This window comes from Nothoprocta perdicaria, unplaced genomic scaffold (genome assembly GCF_003342845.1).
Source record: "Nothoprocta perdicaria isolate Ctin4 unplaced genomic scaffold, notPer1 scaffold_99, whole genome shotgun sequence".
Taxonomy (NCBI): domain Eukaryota; kingdom Metazoa; phylum Chordata; class Aves; order Tinamiformes; family Tinamidae; genus Nothoprocta; species Nothoprocta perdicaria.
In genome coordinates, this window is record NW_020456298.1 from 2,408,676 (window position 1) to 2,431,163 (window position 22,488).

Here is a 22,488-nt window from a genome sequence, read left to right on the forward strand (position 1 = left end):
ATGCATAAATGATTAATTTTCCTTGAGACTTCTATATCCTGGTGTAAGATGATTTTTCAAAGCATGTTTTTATTATGCTTTCTTTGACATTCAGTGTTTTCTACAATTCTCTAAGCAGAAAAATGATATATTACTTAGGGGACAAAGTTCTAAAGTTCCTAGTTCTCTACTCGTGACAGTTTTGCACAGTAAACAGATTTTAAGCCTTTGATACAGAATTTTTCAGTATATTCAGTAAATTTAAACTACCACATTTCCCATCAAGTTAAAATGCAGAGCATGCATCCTTCATTCATATTTTCTGTAGACACACAGTTCAGCATCTTAATCATACTTATATCTTCTCTAAGTTTTTGAAAGACTCTGTGCTCTGAAAGACTGACACATACACCAGTATCCTATAGATCTATCATCATACAACCTCATGTAAGACAGCAAAGATTTAATTTTTCTAGATTTTAAACAAAAAATAGTTGCCAAATGCATATGGCTACTTGGGTAAGGTGCGACATAAGATTGAGAAATTAAATATTTTAAATGTAGAAATAGTCTTTTCCCTACTTCATGAAGTATTTCTTTATATTTTAGATACTGAGAACTCAAGACAGAACTGAGCTCAGTCTCTTAGATGCTGGTATTTAATTTATCATGTTAACTTAGTTCCAGCCAATTGGTACCTGAGTTTTAGGAGCATATTCTAATCCATGCCAGTAAATTCATTTATTTTTCTGTATGCAAGTTCATAGGCATAATTATGTCAACAAAAATTTAAGAGTGAAAACSTGCATGTCTGTGTTTATGGATATGAAATTAAAATTGTATTCCTGGAACACAGTGCCCAGCACTTACACTGAAACTGTGCAAAACAGGCATGTTATAAACAGCTTGAGTAACAAGGCTTCTGAAGCCTTACATTTAAGCCAAATATTAACCAACAGGCAAAGATAAGTATGATGAGGATCATGACAATAAAAAGATGATAAAATGATCAGCCCTGGATCTGCTCCAGTGGCAGAGGCTGCGTCTGCCAACACTGCAGGCAACCGTCCAGGGAAGGAGCCTGTGGTACCAGACAAATCCGTCTCCCATGTTTCCTGAGGTGGACAAGGAAGGGATCAGAGCTTATCGGTGCAATCTGCAATAGGCCAGACAGCTGAAATACCTTGGATGAGGGCTGCCCTGCTCCAGCCTCTGCAGTGAAGCATTCGTAGGCATGGCCCATGCCTACAGAGAATCCTCCTAGAAATCACCTCTACTGAAAGTGAACATAAAGAAATGCACAGAGAAAGTTGSCCTTTGAAGCATCACATGGTGGAGATTTTTTCAGAGTCAGCACTGTCAGACACAGAACCAGCTTTGAAYAGTATGAGTGTGCCTGAATACAGTTCTCTATGTGCAACAAGTTAGACTGACCAAGGGAAATGATGTACATTTTCCTGCATCTATGCTTTTTTCCCCATTCTAAAGGGGAGAAAAAAAAGAGAGAGAAAATGAAACATGGGATGAGTGTCAGGGATGAAGGCTGAAGCAGAGGTCAGTTGAAGAAGGGTGAATGAAAAATCAATTCTACCAATATTAAAAGGAAACATGAACTGCACAATGCACAGGAGAGCTAAGGAGTCTGTAGAAAATACTACTGGGATTATCCTGTCAAATATCAGGTGTAGCCTTGGGTATTTTTGCTCAGCAGAAAGCGTCTTAACAGGGCTTATACATCAAATATCAAAAATTAGGAAACCGCCGTGAGCTAAAAGGGTACAGCTGATTAAGGCATTGCATTTCGGTCTACATGAATGGCAAGAAATGGATTAAAATATGAATTAATGACTTAGGGCCAGCAGCTTAAGTGAAACATTAGATTTAGAGTAGATAAAAGATTAGAAGAGGGAAGGGAACAAAGTGAGGCTTTTGTCTTATAAGCAGCACCTAAATGCCCTTGGACACGCAGACTAGCCAAGAAGTCTGCAGTTTGTAGCCACAAAGGCAGTAAAAGGATTCAACAGGTTAACTGCTGAGCTCCAATGAAGCACCAACATCAGCAGTAGCACTTTCTCATAAAATGACTGAAAATAAGATTAATAAGATTCCCTTATTAAGGGAATAAGTCCCTTCTCTGAGGGACTGTGTTGCAGATGTTGAGCTCTTACAGAGCTAAGCCTGATCAGCACGGCTCTGGCAGGCTGTTACAAGCTGGCTCTCCTGGCTGGAGTTACTTTGACATAAAAATCGCCTTTCAGAGATGCACGACAGAGGATACTAGGGCAGAAATAAGTATATGGAAAGAGAAACATCCTTAGTTAAAATAAAAAGTGAAAATATGTAGATTCTTTATTAGGCTGGAAAATATATTCTAGGAAAGAAAAAATATCAGACAGGGAAASTATCTATGCAAGCCCAGCAGGGGTAAGAGTACTTAGGCAAATGAATTCAGTGTTAATGAAGGCAAATTTAACAAACTCTGGTTCTTTAATTATTTTGTCTTATGCATGAAGACAAATTCAGAACCCTCAGAGGAACTGACTATCAGAAACTATAAGGTGATTCCATATTTTAGTATTGCTAATAAATTCATCCACATACATACACATTAAGAGCCCATTAAACTGCCTGCCAGTAACGTACAAGAGAGAGGAAAAGAAGCGTTAATGACCCTGGATCTCAGCATTCCCATGGGAGTCTGTGTAACAGAGGAGTGTGTAAGCAAATGGAAGTTCTTTCTTTAAGGTTTAAAGAAAAAGCTAGACAAATTTACCAAGAATCCATTTTTTTTTCCCAAAGCCCAGAATTCAACAGGTATCTCTTTTCACTTGTGCTCTGTAAGTGAAAGAGGCTCCTTGCTGTCAGGGAACCAGTTTACCAGGGTTTGGCATATGGTGATCTCAGACAGGCTGCTAGCTGTTCTGCACCCAGAAGCATCCAAACAATCTGCACTCAGCCTTAGGAGAAGGCCAGCTACGATGTTCTTAGCTTAGAGGATCAGCTATGTTCAGGATCAGAACAGTGCTTGCAATCAAGAGCTATTTTAATCCTTGAAGTCCCTTGAGCCTAAAATCTCTCCAGTCTAAGCAAGCAGGTTCACACCTAAGACCAGCATGCTGAAATCCAWCATTCCACATTCAAAAATTCATTATTACCATACAGAAGAAACAGGAAAAACTGTCAGCTTACTCCAAGCCAGCTGAGTACTGAAGACCTCTAGTGGCTGTGGTGGAGCTAGCCCAGTCTCAGAGAGGACAAACCCATGGCAAAAGCCCCAAGTCTACTAGATGCAAATTCATGTCACTGGGGGTTCAATAACCTAAGGCAGTCAGGCACTTAAACCCTTCAGCTGTATAACACCCAAATATCTTCAAAGTGGATGATGACTCTGCTCCAACTATTTGTCCAGAAGATCATCTAGGGAATAACAGATTTGCCGAGAGCCTGACAGTGAGGACACCTGCAGAAGACCTGTCGAGGAGTCAGGGACCAGTAGAGCACATGGTGGCAGGCCCAGTGCATGGACCTGCATGGGCCAAATGCCCCTTGGGGCCAGGCTGCATATTCTGCTTCAGCGACAGTCACATCTTCCCCAAATAGTTTATTCTTTCCATGCCCCATAACTGGATAACATTCCCACAGTTTTTCTCCCCTTACAGAAAAGTATTACAGTTGCTGGAAGTTCAGAAAGAAATCCCTTATGTCCTGTTATCTAGTCCATCTTCTCTGTGCCTCTGAAGAATATATTCTCTACTATTTGTGGTTTTCCTTCTTTCAGCTAACATGAACATCCTTCGCACTGATATTATAGTAGCTACTAAGAAACCTGGGGAGAAAAATTGGTTCATCTAGACAGAATAATAAAGATCAGCAAGAGTGTCTTGATTATCCAGTCTGACTTYCTGCACACTACGCACCAGAGCGTTACGTCCTCAATTCCTGAATAAGCCAGCAAGTATTTTTAAATGGTCATTCAGCTCTACTTTTAAGTCAGTATATACAGTGCATATACTGTATATATATGAGTATAGACAATGGGAGCTTCTGGACTGAAGAATCCCAGGCTGCAGCAAACGAGACAAGTCGTGGGTGGCTCTATGGACAATCTTAACACAAAATGGAGAAGTTCTGTTTCACTTGAAATTATTCCTAAAAAAGCAAACAACAAAGCCTTTTCTAAACATTTACCTTGCACCTCTCCCATGGCAATTCGAAAAACAAAACAGCATATGCAGTGCATGTCTAATCACATTTTAGCATTAAGAATCTACATTCTATAACATGACGAAATATAAACAGTTAATGATTTTAATAAATGAGTCAATTATTCACATGGCATATGACCTACACTGTTAAAATAGATCAAAAASCCATGTTGTTTAAAAAGCCCCAGGAATAGAAGTGAATGGATTCTCACATTCTCTGTCACCCCAGTGTGGGTAGCATGGCTATTTGCAAACAGAGACAAAACTTAGCRAGCAGGGATTTGGACTCCCACACCTCACCTTGTTCAGGCAGCAATCATGCTCATTTGGAGCCTCTGATTTGACTGAATTACATTAAATCAACAGCACAATGTAGAAAATGAGGGGAGCACAATCACAGAGAGATTCAGAAATGTTCTGCCCAACATTATTAGCAAAGTTTTATTCAACATAAAGCTGCTTTAAGATTCACTAGTGTAATTTAGATGGCTCTTCCCCCATAAGAAAGTGATAAATGCTTGCTGCAGCAAGGCTTTGATGACATGCAAATAGCTTTTCATGGGGTAATGCTGCTTAAAAATTGCCATCAGTGTGGCTAAGACACAGCACTTGCACCGCTCAGTTATCAGATGGTGACAAGTTCAACCTTGAGAGAGCCCGCACAAAGCACCGTTGGCCGGTACTTCTGCACAGATGAAGGGATGACAGTAGAAACTACTTTGGGTTTGGTTCCTGTCCTTCTAAAAATACCCATAAACAAAAAATGACTGAGCTCTGGATGGACAGAATCTGTAACAAGCCACAAAACTTTCAGGAACGAGGGTGGATGCAGCCTGCTTAGAGCAAGTAATATGGACAACAAAGACTCATCTTTATCCGCAATGAGCAAATCCTTTAAGAAAGCTCCTTAAAACTAAACTTGTAAAGATTCAGACCTTAATTAAACAAAGTCTACATTGCTAATGATTTGAAATTAATAAGACTTCCTCTGCAATGCTATTTTTCAGATGAGGTTTAATGATCATCAYGTAACTGTGCATGTGTCTTTGTAATATAAATAATTCTACCATTTGATCTCCATTTTTTTAAATGGCACAAGGACAAGCCTATATGATGAACTAAAATCTAAAGTTTGCAGTTCATAAGAACTATACAGAAGATGACAGATCAATGCTAAAACTGCATTTCTGAAATACATCTGTAGTAAAAACTTTCAGCCCAGAACAACAGCATTTATTCTAACAACATCACTGCTTAGTTTGGTATACATCCTTATTATCTCAGTCTTACTCCAAACATTAGTCTTTCTACTCGAAATAATAGATCCAAACCATCCAAGCAACTTCAAAACAGAATCATTAAAATCATGTTTTTGGAAGAGAAAGATGTAAAGATTTTAATGATTCTGTTTTGAAGTTGCTTGGATGGTTTGAATCTTTACATCTTTCTCTTCCAAAAACATGCAATAATCCAYCATTGGTATCTTGTGAGGTGCTCACAAGGTCATTTCCAAGAGAATTAATGAATTACAAGACTCAGTTCTCAGRTGCTAATTTTTTGATACTGTAAGGAATTTGTTTTGAGAATGAGCTTATCTTAATGCACTTAATAAGCTATCATCCAATGTCCACTGACACATATCAACAGTCTTCTCAGAAAACAGAAATGCATTCCTTCTCCTGAGCAGCACAGTAATGCAACAAACATGGAAACGTCCGCCACAAAACAACTAACCTCTGCATTTCCTAAGCACTAATCTTCCACTCCTCAGAGGTAAGGAGCTTGACAAATTATTCTAGCCCTATTTTAGGATCATAGACTGTAGATGATGGTAGATGATAGTATATCTTCTTGCTCCTTTTCTTCCCTCTAGACTCTCCTCCTAACCCCAGGAAGGAGAGGTGGTTGCCACACAGCAACACTGCGTGATGGATGCTTGAAGCAGGTAAAGCTGTTGCTGGACAGTGCTCCTAAGATTTAGCGAAAGGAAGGGCTTAAGGTGCCTCACCAAGGTGCTGTTTTTCATCCCTTCCTCTCCTCCTTAACAGAAGCACAAAAATCCGCCAGGAAAAGAGACTTTTGAATTCTGCTTCACTGTTTGCCTCAATGATAGAGAGCTACCAATTCAACACCAATAACCTGGGCTTTTCCTTAGCAAGGTTGAGACTTCATGTGGGCATAGAGAGGAACATAAACTGAAGCTGGTCTCCTTGTACAGAAGTGCCAAATAGCTCTCCGCACATCACTGGGCATCTCTACAGTTTCCTCCTCCTTTCAGAGATGAGTGATGCTAGGTGGGTCACACTTGCACTTACAGTAGACATAGGTTAACAAACAACAATGAAACATGACAAAAAATCTCACCAGAGTTACCTCCGCACACAACAGTATCATATGCCAGAAAATCTGGGGAACCAGAGAGTTTAGAAACAAAACACGAGAGAACTGGTAAACATTCAAGGCAAGTCTTCAATACTTCTGATATTTTATCCACATACTGGTTAAACCTTAAAACTTGTTTCAGTGGACAGAAGAGAGAGTAGATCTCTACTCTAGAGAGTAGATCAGGATCTGATCTGACTGCTGCAGAAAGGTTTGCTAAAGTATATACAACTAAGAGAACACATGGAGTCCACAGCAGCTGAGAATTAGAAATAAAACCCAAGAAGGAGCTCAGAAGTCAAGCTGAAGGGCAGTATAACCAGGATAACAGCCTGAAACTAGGAAAAGAAAAATGTATGTCTGACACTAGGAACACATTTTTTTTTTCTATCAGGAAGATCATTAGATAATGGAATAATTTCCCAAGGGAAGTTGTTGAGTCAAACACTAGAGGCATTCAAAGAAKGCCTAGATTAAAAAAAGCCCAGACGATTGATCTGGAGGGCAGCCCTGCACTAATGACCCAAGAGGCTCTTGGCAGCACAGTGAGGATTCTGCTCTTGAAAAAACACAATTCTGAACTTCCATAGCAACAYGTGAGCAAAAAATAAATGCAAAATATAATAAAAAACAGAGGAAACATTCAGGCAAAAGGTTGTTTTCTGCTTACAGTTTTTTCCTTTTTAGTACTAATGATCTCTATGAATTCATTATATGCAAGAAATCCCACCACATATTTATTCATTATATGCAACAAATACCAACATGTATTTATCAATACAGTGATACTAATAAAATAAATCAAAACTATGAAATGTGTTTTTCCAGAGAACTAACAATAGCAACAACTTGCCTTGTGAAACACAATGGACATCATGAAGAAATCCATGAGGAAGTTTTCTGAAATGTCTTTGTAGTCAAATTGGAAGAATATTACAGTAAAGCTCAAGGTAACAAATTGATTAATAGGATTACAGAATGAGGAGCGGAGAAGTTTCATCCCAGCAACTGTTATCAGGATAATATCACAACTGTGAGAAAAGCAGGAAGAAAAACCTAATCAAGTCAAAGTAATAAAACATGAAATTACTAAACTGCTAAATATAAATAGCATTAATGGATGTATTCTGGATTGCTAAGCATATCTGATCTTACATAGCATTTTGATTTCTGATATCGATATTATGTTATGCTTTAATAATAACATCTATTTTACCCATCTGCAACATAAAATTTCCTTGTCATTATCACATGCTTACAATCTGCAACAAAGAAATAATATTGTACTGTAAGAGTAGTTTAGAATCAACAATAAARAATTTTATATATAGCTCTTGAAACACAATTTCAGTTTGGGAGTTGATTTTAGTATATCTATTATTATTATTATTATTACCTAAATTTGAGAAAACAGTCTCAAGCCACTCCATTTTTGTCTTATTACTAAAATCTGCAGTTGGTAACAAAGATTATGAAAGTGTTCTAACTTGATCATATGTTACACCATAATCCCGGAGACAAATAACCACAGACTGGGTGCACTTGAAGCTCTTATCATTGTCCTTTAGCTGAATGTTGTCTCTTCTGTACATTAATTTCTTCCTCAGATGAAAAGTTGCACATGATATCTGTATATTACAAAATGTGTGAGATCCTTTTCTCTCTCCCTTAATATAATAAGGAGTGAATTTAAACTGAGAAACCTAAATAAGGGCTCACAGTGAAAATCAACAAGTCCGTCTCAAAGCAGAGATTCAACAGGAGGAGCTGGGGGTGCCATACAGGGGTGGGTTGAGAGTCTGAGGGCCACCTGGGGCTGGGAAATGTTTGCTTTTGGATTCCTTTCTTCTCAGGGAAGTGTTATAACCAGCAAGCTGCTGCAGAAACATTCGGCATCACTAGTGCTCTTCTGAAAGAAAAGGGCTGGCTCCATTCTCTGCATGAATGATGAGAAGCACGTAGCCACACCGGACAGGGCGAGGAATCCTCTCCTGTGGTTTTGGGTCAGGGTGATCTTAGAAAGGGAAGTATTTGCTGACACCTCACTATCCTGAGGCTTTCTGTTCACCAGCTCTGGAGAGTTGCCTGCTCAGCAGTCTGCCTGGCCTTCCGTCACGCTAAAGGAGGAGCCAACATGCTTGACATTGGGTTTGGATTCCAGTTGGGTGACCAAAGTTAATAAGCTGCATGGCTGAGGCCTTTCTAGGATCTAACTCTCAGGTTGTAATTAGCAAGAGATCAAACTGCAATCTAAGCAAGATCATCTTTGCAATTCAGTGAAGTTATCTTAAAACTATATGAACAACTACAAGTCTCAGAGAACATATATGTCTAGAGTTCATTAGTTTTCTAATTTAAAGGAAGTCTAATATATTCCTAATACATTCCTTCTTGTGCTATCTGCCTGGCATTTTCAAATGAACTGCAGACTGAAGGAAGCTTCTCCCCTCTCCGAGGAACAAACTGCATCAGCCCTTTAAAGCACAACAAGTTGAGACTGTTTAAAAACAATATATCCAACTGGAAAAGAATTCCAAAATAAAACAGTACAAAACCATGTCACCTCAGACACTTTCAAACACAGAAAGAATGAACACCTTCCCTTCTCCAAAGGATGACAGTACTAAAGATACATAGAGAGAATCTCCCCAAGTCACAGAGTATCTGTGACTGAAGTCTGGGCATCCCTTCAGTGGAATTTATCTGAAAAGCATTTAGAAAGTGTATTTTTATGGGCATGCTTAAAGCTAGTTTTAAATCCAAGATGATCACACAGACACAAGAGGGAAGGAGGARAAAAGGATTGTTATGCTATGCCCCTAAAGGCTAAACAATCAGAGGCAGAAACAAATGTAATTACATTCTTTAATCTCAAGATTTTGGGGGACTGACTCACTGCTTTTAAACATTTGAGGCAGGTGATACTTTAAAGTGCAATCTAGCTTTGAAGAATGACTAYGCATAAATACCACCTTCTAGCACTTTCCGAAGTCCACACATTTGTTCCGTGCATGTAGCCAGTCACGTCTGCTAACGAGTGACAAAAGTTTTGATTAATCTTTAGTTCAGCCAGCCTTGCAAAACCAAACACWGCAGCGAGTTGTGACCTCAGTTTTACCCTGGACAACACACGTAACCTCCTAAGCCACCATGGCCTTATCACCTCCAGATGCCTGACACAGAGAGCCCCATGGGCAACTACACGGGTTATCTTTGAGTGACTGCTAAGAGTCTCTCGGGAGATGCACTTGTCTTGCATGAATAACATGCAAAAGGTGGCTACCATTTTAATTCTAGTTTTAGCTCCCAAGAGCAGGGACCATCTTTTTCTTAAATTTGTGTAGTGTCTAGGCCAGAGACCAACAGAGACGAACAATTGAAACGACTTTAATGACTTTTTTTTCTTTAAAACATATATATATGTTTTTATAGACTACTTAAAAATTCAAATTCTATATTGTTACTACTGCTGACAATCCCCTCCTCCACCCCAGAGCAGTAGTTGTTCCTGTTACTGGACCGTGAACGCAGGCTGGTTTGGCTTTTGTTTTGCTTTGCTTTTAAATCATCTGAGCACTGTCACTCTGCTGAGACGAGTGCAGAAACGCTGCACGCTGGGGATGCCTGTGATTGCTAAGCCTGCTGCATCTCYGCAGTAGGTAAGTCATTGACCAAAATGGTTACCATAAAAGGCAGTTTGCAAGGATCATACTGTGAATCTATGGATCCACATCACCAGYGCTGCTTAATCTCAGAGATAACAGCCTTTGGAAGAGTTTATATCCTTATCTTTCTCAAGCTACTCAATGGAGGACTACCCACCATTCGACATTGTTGGATAGTTTGCCCAGCCTAACCCTAAGTGATATGGTGAAGTCCCTGGTAACTCCTTTGGGAGATTACTCTGCAGTCCTAAAAATCCTGACTGTTAGGAAATGTTTCCTGATATCGAGCCTAGATTTCTCATTCTCATTTTATTAGTTCTAGTTACCCCACTGTGATTATGCCCATCAAAGCACCTGCAGACCAGCATACTGTGCCCTGCATTTAATTGACGTTGAGACATTCCATATACATCTATATATAGCTCTTTAATCTTTTAATTTCCCTCTCACTTCAGTCATGTCTTAGCATGTACTGAGGTAGTTCTGATTCTTTCAACAGAGCTAGTGATTATTGTATACTGAAGCAATAATGACAGAAAAGCAAATTGCGACAGGCAGACTTATTTAAGAAATAATTTTAATCCCTCAGTGTTTATTGTAAATTTAATAGTCTGCTACTCACATGCTACGAATGATAACTTACTGTGCACCAAGCTTCTTGTATTTACTAATTGAGAAAGCATCAATGGTGAGGGCATTCAGTATTATAGCTGGATACAGGATGTACTTCTCAAAGCACTGAAGCCACACATAGAGCCTTTCAAACCACATCAAATGTGCAGCATCTGAAATAAAAATTCAGATAATAGGCCATTCCACCGCATGATCAGCATTTTTGTACAGTAATACTGAGGAAGTAAAGAAATTAGTCAGCTATAGGGCAGGGTTGGGTGGCGTAGGGAGGGAAAAGACAAATGGTGGGGAAGAAAGGGGGGGGGAACAACAAAAAAACCCATGTTCTCTAGTGTTTCAGGGCTGCTCATTCAATTCCTGCACTACTTTCTACATGCTTATTGTACCCTAAGAACATTTATTATAAAGTCAGCCTTTCTTCCTGCAGTCAGGCAAAACAATAACTAGCAATAAATAAAGCATCTCACAGGGACATTATCAGAACTGCTTTGATAATTGCTGTTTTGTGTGTRGAGGGCCTGGAAGTTTAAATGGCTCACCTGAAGTCTGCGAAACAAAGCCAGGAATAAACCTGTGGAACTGCCMTTAGGAGATGCTTATCTAACTGCAAGCCATTTTTGTTCTACCTACCCCTGTTGTCAAAAGCAGACAGGCAGAAACTAAAGCATGCACACAGTAAAAGCTCCATACAGACACCTGGTTTTGTATACTCGTTCTTTTCCTGTCTCCACCTGACAAATGCAGGACACTGCCCTTTTCTGAGCTTCTTTTTCTATAGAAACAGGACCTGCAAGCAAGTTCTGCTCCAAAGTTTTCTTACAGGTTTTGTAAAAGAAAAAAGTCTGGGTGACAGATACATCTATCAAAAGGATTACATAACCTTTTCCTCAACCTGTCTCATCCTCAAACATAAGAAGCCTCTGCAGCAGCCCAAGGGACTGGGAAAACAACAACAGTATTTTAATCCTGTTTTCCAACACACAGCACCAAATATATTGCAATAACACTTAAACCCCAAAGTGTGGAGAAAACTGCATAAGATATAATGTAAAAAACTACAAAAGAAGCTAAAAATCTCTGTTGCCTCCAGCAGGTAGCATGGGAAAGGCAGCTGATCTTACAGCAAAAGGAAGCCCATCTGTGGAGATAAGGCCTGGCAAGAAGATCTCTACCCTCAACCTTTTCAAACGCTGACTCACTGCATTTTGGAAAACAATGTTTTCTAACAAATGAAAATGGACTTAAACAGGACAAGGCAAAGAAATCTCACAGTTGCCTTTTTATGTTAAGTTCATGCAACAGCCAATAAACCCTGGGTATTCCTCAGAATTACTGGTTGGCAAAAAGAGCTGAAGCTCTGAACAGTGTTTTTCAGTTGCATATGAAAAAGATTTTTATTTCTTCAACACCTTCTTTGGCATATTGCAGTAAAAGTTAAAAGGTAACCTTCAATCAAGTCTCTTGGGAACATACCCAGGCCTTCTTTGGTAAGTAATCATTTCAAAAGACACTTTTTTTTTTTCCTTAAGATTTAAATCCTTAATGCGTGGTTTTACAGAGAATGATCTGAACCCTTTTGTAGTCTAGCTGAAGAAGAAACTAAAGTCCCTCTGCAGACTGTGTTCTGACAACAATCTCTTCAAACACCTCAGGAAAATATACTGGGAATGATTAAGGCACAGGAACCATCAAGGAATGACAAGTGAGCTTCTGGCTGGCAGCAAAGACAAGATGATAGCTGGGGATGAAAAGCACTGATTCTCAGAGAGTACTGGCTGCTTGTGGAAATAATTGTGTAAGAAAAGGAAACTGGACCCTGACATATTAAAATATTTATAGACATTTGTATGCGTCAGGGCATCACCTACTGAAGCCAGCAGACATGAGCAAAAACAAATCATCAAGGAAATTACATTATCAATTTTAATGTTCCTCTTGAATTGTTATGATAGAAATAAAGCTTTAAGTTGCATTATACATGCCATCAAAATGACACAGTAAAAAGCTAAAATGTAGAAGTAATTCTGCCTCAATTTCATCAATATTTTAAATTTAAGTTTTTAAATTATTTTAAATACCATTGACTTAACAGGAATTATAAAAGAGCAGGCAATGCAGCAAGTGACAGGATTGTAATGTAGATGTAAAAGGCACATCACATGATGGCTCATGAAGGGCCACTAAGATGATTAAGGGATTGCAGCACCTGACTTCTAAAGAGAGGCTGAAAGGGCTGGGGCTGTTCATCATGGAGAAGAAAAGGCTCAGGAGGCTGTTATCAGTGTGTAAAGACCTGATGTGAGTAAAGATGACGAGACAGATTCTTTTCAGTAGCTTCCAGTGTCAGGAAAAGAGGCAATGGGCACAAACTGAAACAAAGGAAAATCCATTTCAATATAAGAAAAAAAAATCCTTCTTACTGTAAAGAACTGGAACAGGTTGCCCAGAGAAGCGAAGGCATCCCCAGCTTTGGAGATGAGCAAAGCTCAACTGGACACAGCTGTGAGCAACCTGCTGTAGCTGACCCTGCACTGACCAAAGGGGTAGAACTAGACAATCTCCAGGGGTCGCTTCCAACCTCAGCAACTGTGCAGTTCTCTGAAGCAGTCGCGGGAGACTATAGGTGCAGATTGGTTTTGCTCAGCATTAAAAATGGAAGGTCATGGCAGATGTTATTTGTGAGTGAAATGCAAAGCATAATTTCTCCTCCTTACTGTCTTACTCATTAAAACCAAGAGAAGCTGCTAGCCACCGTTTAGAGAACATTTTACTACAAACCTCTCACTTCCCGTTGTCGATACTCTCTGCTTTTCAGTATGGGGTGGGAGATCCACAGCCAGGGGTGATGCTTGCGAAGCTGAGGAAGTACGTAATGGGTCACAAACCCCACAGTCCATGCTAAGGCAAACAGCACAATGCTGAGAAAGGGCTGTGCCGAGAGAGAGAAAAGAAACATGGTTATAATGGCAAACTTTTTTAAAAAATATTTCTAATAATTGTATTCTGTGCATTAGTTTTATTGTTATCCTTAAACTCTGCAGTTCTACATGTGGATATCAACATGGACTATGTAATGAGGCAACAAACTTGCAATCTTCACAATTAACCATTTTCCCCCAAACAGAGGCGGGGAAGGAGAGGGGAAGGAAATGGTCACGTTAGTCCATTGTGTTCCACAGCATAACACAGGTGAAGATCCAAAAAGATTTAAAGGAAAGAAACACTAAATGAAAAACACCATGACTAGTATAAATATCCATAAATTGATTGCATTCCACAGCAAAAACCCAAAGACAACAATGCCAATAAATACATTTTCTCTAAGTCCTCCTCCACAGTCTCTCTTCTTTCCAACCAAAGCACCTCAAGCACTTGCATACAACAGATAATACCTAGGGAAAAATAAAAGGCAAATAAAATAAAAGGGGTGGATACATACCCTCAATGACAGAAACACTGTGCTGGCACTGACTGCAAATGACAGAACAGCAGCAACTGTGCAAACAATCAGATCTGATTTCAAGATTTCTTTCTGCAAAAATAATTATTTAATACAAAATTAGTAAGTCAATACTATTTTAACTAGACAAAGTAAATGACTCCACTCTGAATTACCTGCAGCTTGCATTGTGACAGGGCTGATCATCACTCTCTAATACAAAAGTATTTTCTTCTTCTTTCTGGTTTGGAAAATTATTTCTTCACAGTCTAGGTTTGTCAAAGTGATTATATTTAAATTCATCATGACTAATTTTAAATAATATTTTTGAACTCATTTTTATCATCAGAGAAATGAAAGCAATACATTTTCACGGTGAGTTGGATTCTGTGCAAGGAAAATAACGTTATGGCTTTCCTGACTTTGTAAACTGAAATTCTAGTTCAATTTTCTATTTACACGCAGTAAGATTTCTTCAAATTATGTTTTTCTTGCATTTTTGAAATGACYTTTGCTTTTTGTAATGTCTTCAGAGACCTAAAGTTAAAATATATATGTTCTACAGTAACATATCCCATTCTCTGATTTTAGAATCAGAATCCAAATTTCAGCAAAACTGTAGGGGTGTCAGACAAAGCCTTTTTTTCCCCAGCATCACTGAATAATAATGAAAGAACAAGGCTGCCTTTTTATAAAGATCAGTAGCTGAGGTGAGAGTAATTTCATTTTGAAAGACTGACAAATATCATGCTCTTTCCAGCCCATTTTTCTTGTGATTAAAATGTCATTCTCAGGAAACAAATAAACGAGGTAACTTTTGAGCTGTATAATTTTCTGAATCATACTTCAGGGGTCACCCAGGTGTCTTTGTGAGAGTAAATGAAAATCTTAAATGATTTATGAGAGGGGTATTTAAGTTCAGCATTCAATATTGGTGCTGAATTATTACCCAGGTAACTCTTTGTAGCCCTTGATTTAAATATCAACTCTTGCTTTACCTTAAAGTCATCTACAAACATAAATCTGGGATACACTTAATTTGAAAGAAATTAATGTGATTTTGCAGCACTGGGATCTAGGTAGTTTTCCTCAATTTCACTGGAGAAGAAAAAAATGAATGATGGGATAGAAAATCCAAGAAGAGAGAGAAAAAGAAAGAAAATAGAACAAGTGTGCAACAGAACGGCTGCGAGTTACAGGGGAAGCAGGTAGCAACCACTATATTTAGGCTGCCTATCATGCTCCGTTATGAAAGAGGCTTCTTAGTAAAAGGTCACAAGCATCAGCACTTCCACTTACTGCAGCAGGCCTTTGAAATTCCGCAGGACTGAAAAAGCCTTCAGGCTCAAGAAGTACTTTTGCTTTGTCCCATGAAACTCCACTTGGGTTTAGCTGAATTATAAAGCAATAAAACCTGTCCTTTCCCTTCTCCTTCTTGGGTCATTCAGGAAAACATACTTTCAAAAAGAACWGCACTCACTCAGCTGCTCAAGCTATTCCCCCCTCTAACTGCACTGTTCTCAGCAAGAGCTACAGCCCAAAGGTGTAGGAGGAGAGTTAGGTCAAATTGTCCAGGACTGTCTTTCCAAGTGTGGCCCTGCTTTTGCTCTCTACTTCTTGGCAATAAATGGGGCACCTACAGGAGGAGGAGAAGAGCTTCCTTGTTCTTTTTTTCCTTCATAGGTTGATGATGRTTTCATGTAAAAATGAACTGGGTCTCCTCTTCTCTACAAACTGGTCAAAGAGCTGACTGCAGCACCATCTCTTTGGCCATGTCTTGTAACATATGTACTCAGCTCTTTAAAAGAAGAGGAAAAAAACCAAAAGAGAGAAAACTGGTATTCTTTTTTCTGAATTTTACATTTGAGAGGAGAAAAAATGCACCCCAAATCAATAGCATAACATTAGATGCTTCTTGCTTCAGAGATTATGCATGCAGAATATATTGCAGCATTTTTATTTTATTTATTTATTTTTTTAACTGTTTTCAATTATGCTTTTGGAGCTCTGCACAAATCCACTTACTAATTATCTAAATGTTTGTATTAAAGGCCCGGAAGGAAGCTGGGCCTGAATGTAACACATTAACACCCTCAGGCCACAGGTTAATCTAGTAATCAACCATTTGGATGCCTATAGAAATTAATTATAATGGTAGGAAGCTCCATCCTTAAAGTTGAATGGTCAATTATCCATCACAGCTGCTTTATAATTCCAGCTTCCAATGCTGACAATTCTCATGCAGCTGTTCAAGCAAAGGAAAATAGTAAAGGTCATGGAGCTAAACATTAGAGATGCTGTATTTATTATTACTAWCATGAATACAAAACCACTACAGAACACAACAGATTAATTTTCAGTATTAACCTTGTTTGCTTTCAGCTCCTTGAGGAAGAGAATTGGTTTTCTATACCTAAGGATTTCTGATTTAAAAAGGCCTTATTTAAATGGCATGTTATGTGCATCATAAATGTGCATATAGGGCAGGGCATGTCTGTTTTGTTGTTGTTGTTGTAGTATTCTGACACCTCCTGCCACTGCCAAGGGGCTRGGAATGCTCTCCTTGCAGAGGAGCACTCAGGAAAAAAATAAATAAATAAAAATAAATAAATAAAAGAGAGATTTCCAAGGTGTGCCATGAAATCCCCAAATCCAGACATATTGTTTCTCTCAGTTTCTCAACTGATTGAAGATCTCCCTGCAGAAACTCTGGAAGCTATTTAAGGTTTGCTTTTAAGGGCCAGGCAAGTCCCACATCATGGATGCAATTACTATTGCTGAAGCAAATGAGCAGAGTGATTGGATTGTGTTTCTTGGGCTTGTGGCACATGCATTTTTTTATTGCCTCAGTTCTTCCCTGCTTGATAGATAAGCACTGCACTGTGAGACAGCAGTGGGAGTCCCCTGGCAAATTGGTTAAACTGTCTAATTGTCGTTAAACTGTTTAATTGAAACAGAGGTAGCAGATATCACAGGGGTTAGACAAAGATTATGCGTAAATCAAAAAGTGCCCTCTCTTCCTTCAAGAGATCTCTCCACGTGGAAGAATTAGCCCTGTTAATTGTCATTAAAAGCAATCACATTTGCTTACAGTTTGTATACAGATTGCAGGAAACGTGGACAGAAGAAAGAAAGAGGAAGGTGAGGCAATAGGAAGCCCCAGCAACAAAGAACAAAAGCAGCAGCTTCTGCCTACAGAAATGGGACCCAGTGTCAAATGTACCGTGTGTACAGTGCAGATCCCCAAAACAGGTACATCCTAGAAAGAGAAAGGTGCCAAGAATCTCATTGAGCTGAACGCTAAAGCCAACGGCAAAGCACAGTGGGAATGAGACAGTGTAAAGAGCAGCAAGGGAGCAGCTGCTCCTGGCCAGTCCCATCTTGCTCTTCCTGCCCTCAGGACGGATGGTCCCAACAGCCCAAGGGCCATGGGATAACTGCGCTGCTGCAAGACACCTGACAGAGCTCTGGCCTACATCACCAGCACAGATATAGAGGAGATGGACAACTCGTGATAATGCAGCTGTAGCATGACTACCTTTTGGTATTACCTCCAGGATCTTACTCCTCAATCTTTTTTATTCTTTTGCTCTCGTTTTCCACACACTGAAGTTATAGTGCATTTCCTTCTGGACTGTGAAATGAAACCAGTTAAGGGAACAACCACATTAACTGGTTCAATCCCCTGGCAAAACTCCATCTGCAGAGGAGATGTGGTCAGACTGTATAATACTTCACAAAGAGTACTACTAGCAAAAGATATGTTACAAATGAGGGTGGATATTTTGTTATATCTGCTTATATACAAGGATGGATTGACACTGAACTACAGCAGTAACTATATGCTACAAATCCTATGGAATATAAGCAACTTTATCACAAATACTTTTTTGTACTCCCTCGGTCACTAGCTGCATATTTCAGTTTTCGGTGTGTCCCTATTGGAAACAGTTTAGTTTGCAAGAAACTGTAGTTCCTTAAGCAAGCTTTAAGGAAGAGACCTATCAATCTTAAGTGGACCTTAATACAGAAAGCACTGTAAGATAACAGCATACATGGCAAAAGATAACCATTTAAGCAACAGCTTAGCAAAGAAAGGTAGAAACCTCTGAAAGCGTAAGATAAACTCATGTGCTTAACACAGGCTGCCTAACACCATATAAGATGCTGAAGAAATAAGACACAAGATGTACAGGACCTCCATGCAGCCCTCTGAAGGCCAGGCCAACTACCATACTAGCAGCCAGGACTACTGGACACTGAATCCCATTGAATCTCAGCTCGTGTCTGAGAGTCAAAAAAGGGCAGTGTGTCTCCTATGCACCCTTTGAACACTCCTTGCTCCTATGGGCAGTCAGAAACAGTCAGAGGAAGCACTGTCTGATATCTGGGAAGCAGGACAGTTCACACAACTCTTGGAAAAATGYCATGACCTTTAATATTTTTGGAAACGTGATGATCTTCCACATGAACCGCTGAGGAGATCGTTCTCCTTTGGGTACAAGTTAGCACTTCTTTATATTATATTTGTGTATACAACACAAAAAGAAAGATGGGTCACTTCGGATGTTTAGGTATAACTTAGGAGGAGGAGGCAGGCAGCAGGAAATGAGCAGTCTGCCATGAAAAGAAAGAAGGAAAATCAGCATTGGCTGGCACCAGGTATGTGCCTCCTCTCAAACTAGCCGAGTTTCACTTGTTTCTTCCACTTTTAGTTGCCAAGACTGGTCTGTACTCTGCTTGGCTGGGGTGGAAAGAATACAGTTGAAGTATTTTCTGCCAAAGAAAAAAGGACTTCCTGCAAACTGSGTCAAGTCCTAAGTCTAGAGAAAGAATTGAAATGCCCTGTTTAAAACAGAACAACTCTGAAGACCAAATCTCTGCTCTGATGTAGTTGGGAGGTAGGCAGAGCTGCTCACCTTTTTGAATAGTTGTTGAGCAATTCATCCTACCTTACACACGCTGGGTTGCCSGGTTAACTCTCTGTGCAGCATATACAAGTATCACCTCTCAGAAGTAGGCTGTGATGTCCTATTCTCCAAGTTCTAAGACTGCATTTACATTGACTATATCATGAACCAGCATTAACAACTCTTCTAAAGAAATCCTTGCAAAACAAAAATCTCCCTTCCTGCCTCACTGGAGGGAKGAAGCTACCAGAATTTCCTTTACTTTCCCCTCAGTAGATATAAAAGTACTGATTACATCTCCTCTGGCTTTCTGTGCTTTTAGTGAAAGTTGAAAATATTTAAAAGATTCCTGTGTGGAAAAAGGAAAGAGAAGAGCTCTGCACAGAAAGCAATGAAGGAAGAGGTCTTACCACTGATTCTCTCATCTTTTCTGGGAGTGGATCTGCTGATGAATCTTGAAAATGTTGACGAAGAAAGTGAGGGACAAACTTGCATTGAATGAGAGACCTGTTTTTTAAAAAACAAAATTGATTAAATAAAAGAATCAGTTAGCATACTTCTAAACACACCTAATACTTGCACATATTCCCTGAGAGGGCAGACGAAACGGAGCAGCCTCAGTTTTCCTTCTTTATACACACAGCATGTATGTATTTTTTTGTACTGGCAACTGATACAAATCAGCTCTACCATCGCTCAGAGGGGAACCTCTTTGTCAGCCAGAGTAGCCCAATGATGTTACTCAGTCATTTAGAGGAATTAGTTGAGAGGATATTGTGGTATTCATTCCCTTTATTAATACTTTAGCTAAGCTAAAACCAATATGGGAGCTCTGTAGCGTCATATTAAAAAGGCCAAAGAGGTCATTTCTGTATAAATTGCATGCTAATCCCTAGTTTAAGATTTGTATCTTACCTTCTCCTCCATCTTGAACTTTATGCTGCAGTCCATACATTAAATACTGTTTTAAATCCCTTTAAGTTCCTTTAATTAAGTTCAGAGCAGTTTGAAAAAAATAGCTTAAACCCCCTTTTTAAGGGATTATACATTTTCATCACGAATGCACAATGAGCATTTGATGATGTTGTACACATATTTTAATCCTAAACAGGACATTTAACAACCATTTCAAATGCTGATGAGTTGATTAAATGTTATGGAATCACTAGCTAAATTTAAAAGGTGAAATGATTTAAGGGCTTAAAAGGAATTCCTTTAAAGCAGTTTTAAGGAAAGATGAGGGCTTTTGTTTCTTTATAGAAGTTAATGAAATGACGTTGCTTTCCAAGGGGTGATAGGGAAAAATATATTTAATTTACTTTATAACTGTAGGAGCTTATACTTCCATGGTTGTTTGGCATTTACCTGCCTGCATCTATTCCAAATCTGAATAAATCTCTCTAATACAGCACAAAGCTTCCCTTTCTTCCCTCTGTTCTCATGTCTGTGTTTCACACTGTAATGTGGAAGCTACGAAGAAAAAGGCATCTACAGAAAGTCTGACCCAGGTCTTGATGTAAATGCAATATACAGTGGCCTTTGAATAAACTTATTGGCAATAATATAAGAAATTCTTCCTACTCTGCCACATCACAACTTAGTGACATGTAAACATCAGATTCCCTGAATCTTCTGTAAGAAGGAATTTCTCAGCTCTTCCATGAGATTTAGAGGGATGTAAATCACTATTAGTGCCCTATATCCTTTCCTACTCCACCAGCCCCCATGACAGCTTTATGACACAGTGCCCACATGGCAAAACTCCTGTCACTCCTGACCTATAATTCTACCAGCATCTCCTGCATTTTCTCAATTAGAGATCACAATATTGGGACTTTGCCTTTGTTCCCTGTGTCAGCTCTTAACTTAAGCTACCTTTCCTGAAAGGAAGCAGAACACATATGAGCAGAAGCTTTASCAGAACATATATAAGCAGATAGGAAAAGAGGTCATCTCTAAAGCGAGGCACAGCCAACTAAAACTGACCTTGATGAAGAACTCCAATTGTCCCTCTTCCCAACATACAAAATGCCCTTTTCTTCCCATGGTGCTACCCGATGCATATCCCAGGTAAGCAGTGCGTCCTCCTTCTCACACAGCTGCCCTTCAGGCTGCACAGTAGGTACCAGTTCCCAGAGGGTGCAATCTGCCCCAGAATATTTGCCATTGCTGTTGTAAGAAGCACCAGCTCTAGCCCCAATGGATCTGAAGCGGTTTGCTTAATTTACAGGCCAGACACCAACCAGCTAAACATGGTGAGGGATTCCTAGCCCCCAGCAGTACCTTGGGGAGACAGTCTCTGTGGTTCTGAAACCCAAGTATCCCCCTGAACAGGCCACAGTTGGGGTGCTGCACAGAGCCATCAGTAAAGCACATTTGCAGACAACTTACATCAGCACAGACGGGTCGCTGCTTTGCCTGCTGAGGTGATAAGAAAGGGCAACCAGCAGGCCACAGAAGGCAGAGAAAAGCGCTGGAATGTGCTGGGCATCCCAGGGTTCCTGAGGAGGACACAAAGCAGAGTGCCCGGAGGTTAGCGAGGCAGCACTTGGTTTTCTTCTCTTTTAATGAAGTAGACTAAGCTGTACACGCAGCACTAGATGTATAGTATCTAGATTTGTACACCATAGATCAAGAATTTGCAGTCTTTTCTTATTTCAAAGTCTAATGTTATGAGAAAGGCTGAGATACCACAGGCATGTTTTTATAATCTGTATAGCAATTCCTCTGTAATCAGCAATTAGCAAAGAAACCAGGAAAACCACATGAAAGCCAGCTGCCCTCTTCTCTACAGTGAAATACTAGAGGCAAATCTTCATTAAAGTGAGATGGGAGTGAAATGAACAGCACGCTGTTTGCCTACGTGTCCTATTGATACGTAGTTACTTACCTGTGGCCAGCTTGCTTTCGGTGTGTGCCAATGTCACCCAAACCAGGTGCTGGGTACAGATCTGCCCCCTCACTCCTAAAGCTCCCTGCTGCTCTGCATGTTACCTACAGGCCTTGTGGGCTGGGTAACAAACCAAGGAGGGAGGGTGCCAGCCAAACTGTGCTACCACTCTACACGTTTATCAAAACCAGCTTCACCTGCAGGGCCCTGAGCTGCCTGTTAAGGAGCCTACAAAATTCTCACAAGTCCTGGCTATAAGAGCACCCAGATTTTGGCCGAGAAAGAGGCAGAAATGTGGAGGGTTGGACCAGAGGTATTTAACTCATCAGTCTTGTTCAATGCTTCTATGCAACTTCTACCTGATCAAGTGGATATGAGGGTCACC

The 22,488-nt window shown here is 39.7% G+C and overlaps 1 protein-coding gene across 1 annotated transcript in view; it reads right to left on the reverse strand.

Annotated features, from left to right (window-relative positions):
• Window positions 1-22,488, reverse strand: part of PCNX2 (pecanex 2) — a 136,322-nt gene that overhangs the window by 53,537 nt on the left and 60,297 nt on the right. Inside the window, exons 16-21 of the mRNA XM_026053390.1 lie at window positions 21,605-21,714; window positions 19,624-19,720; window positions 14,304-14,396; window positions 13,643-13,793; window positions 10,875-11,016; window positions 7,420-7,597 (exon numbers count right to left, since the gene is read on the reverse strand). Coding sequence (XP_025909175.1) covers window positions 7,420-7,597; window positions 10,875-11,016; window positions 13,643-13,793; window positions 14,304-14,396; window positions 19,624-19,720; window positions 21,605-21,714 — 771 coding nt within the window. The remainder of the gene's footprint in view (window positions 1-7,419; window positions 7,598-10,874; window positions 11,017-13,642; window positions 13,794-14,303; window positions 14,397-19,623; window positions 19,721-21,604; window positions 21,715-22,488) is intronic.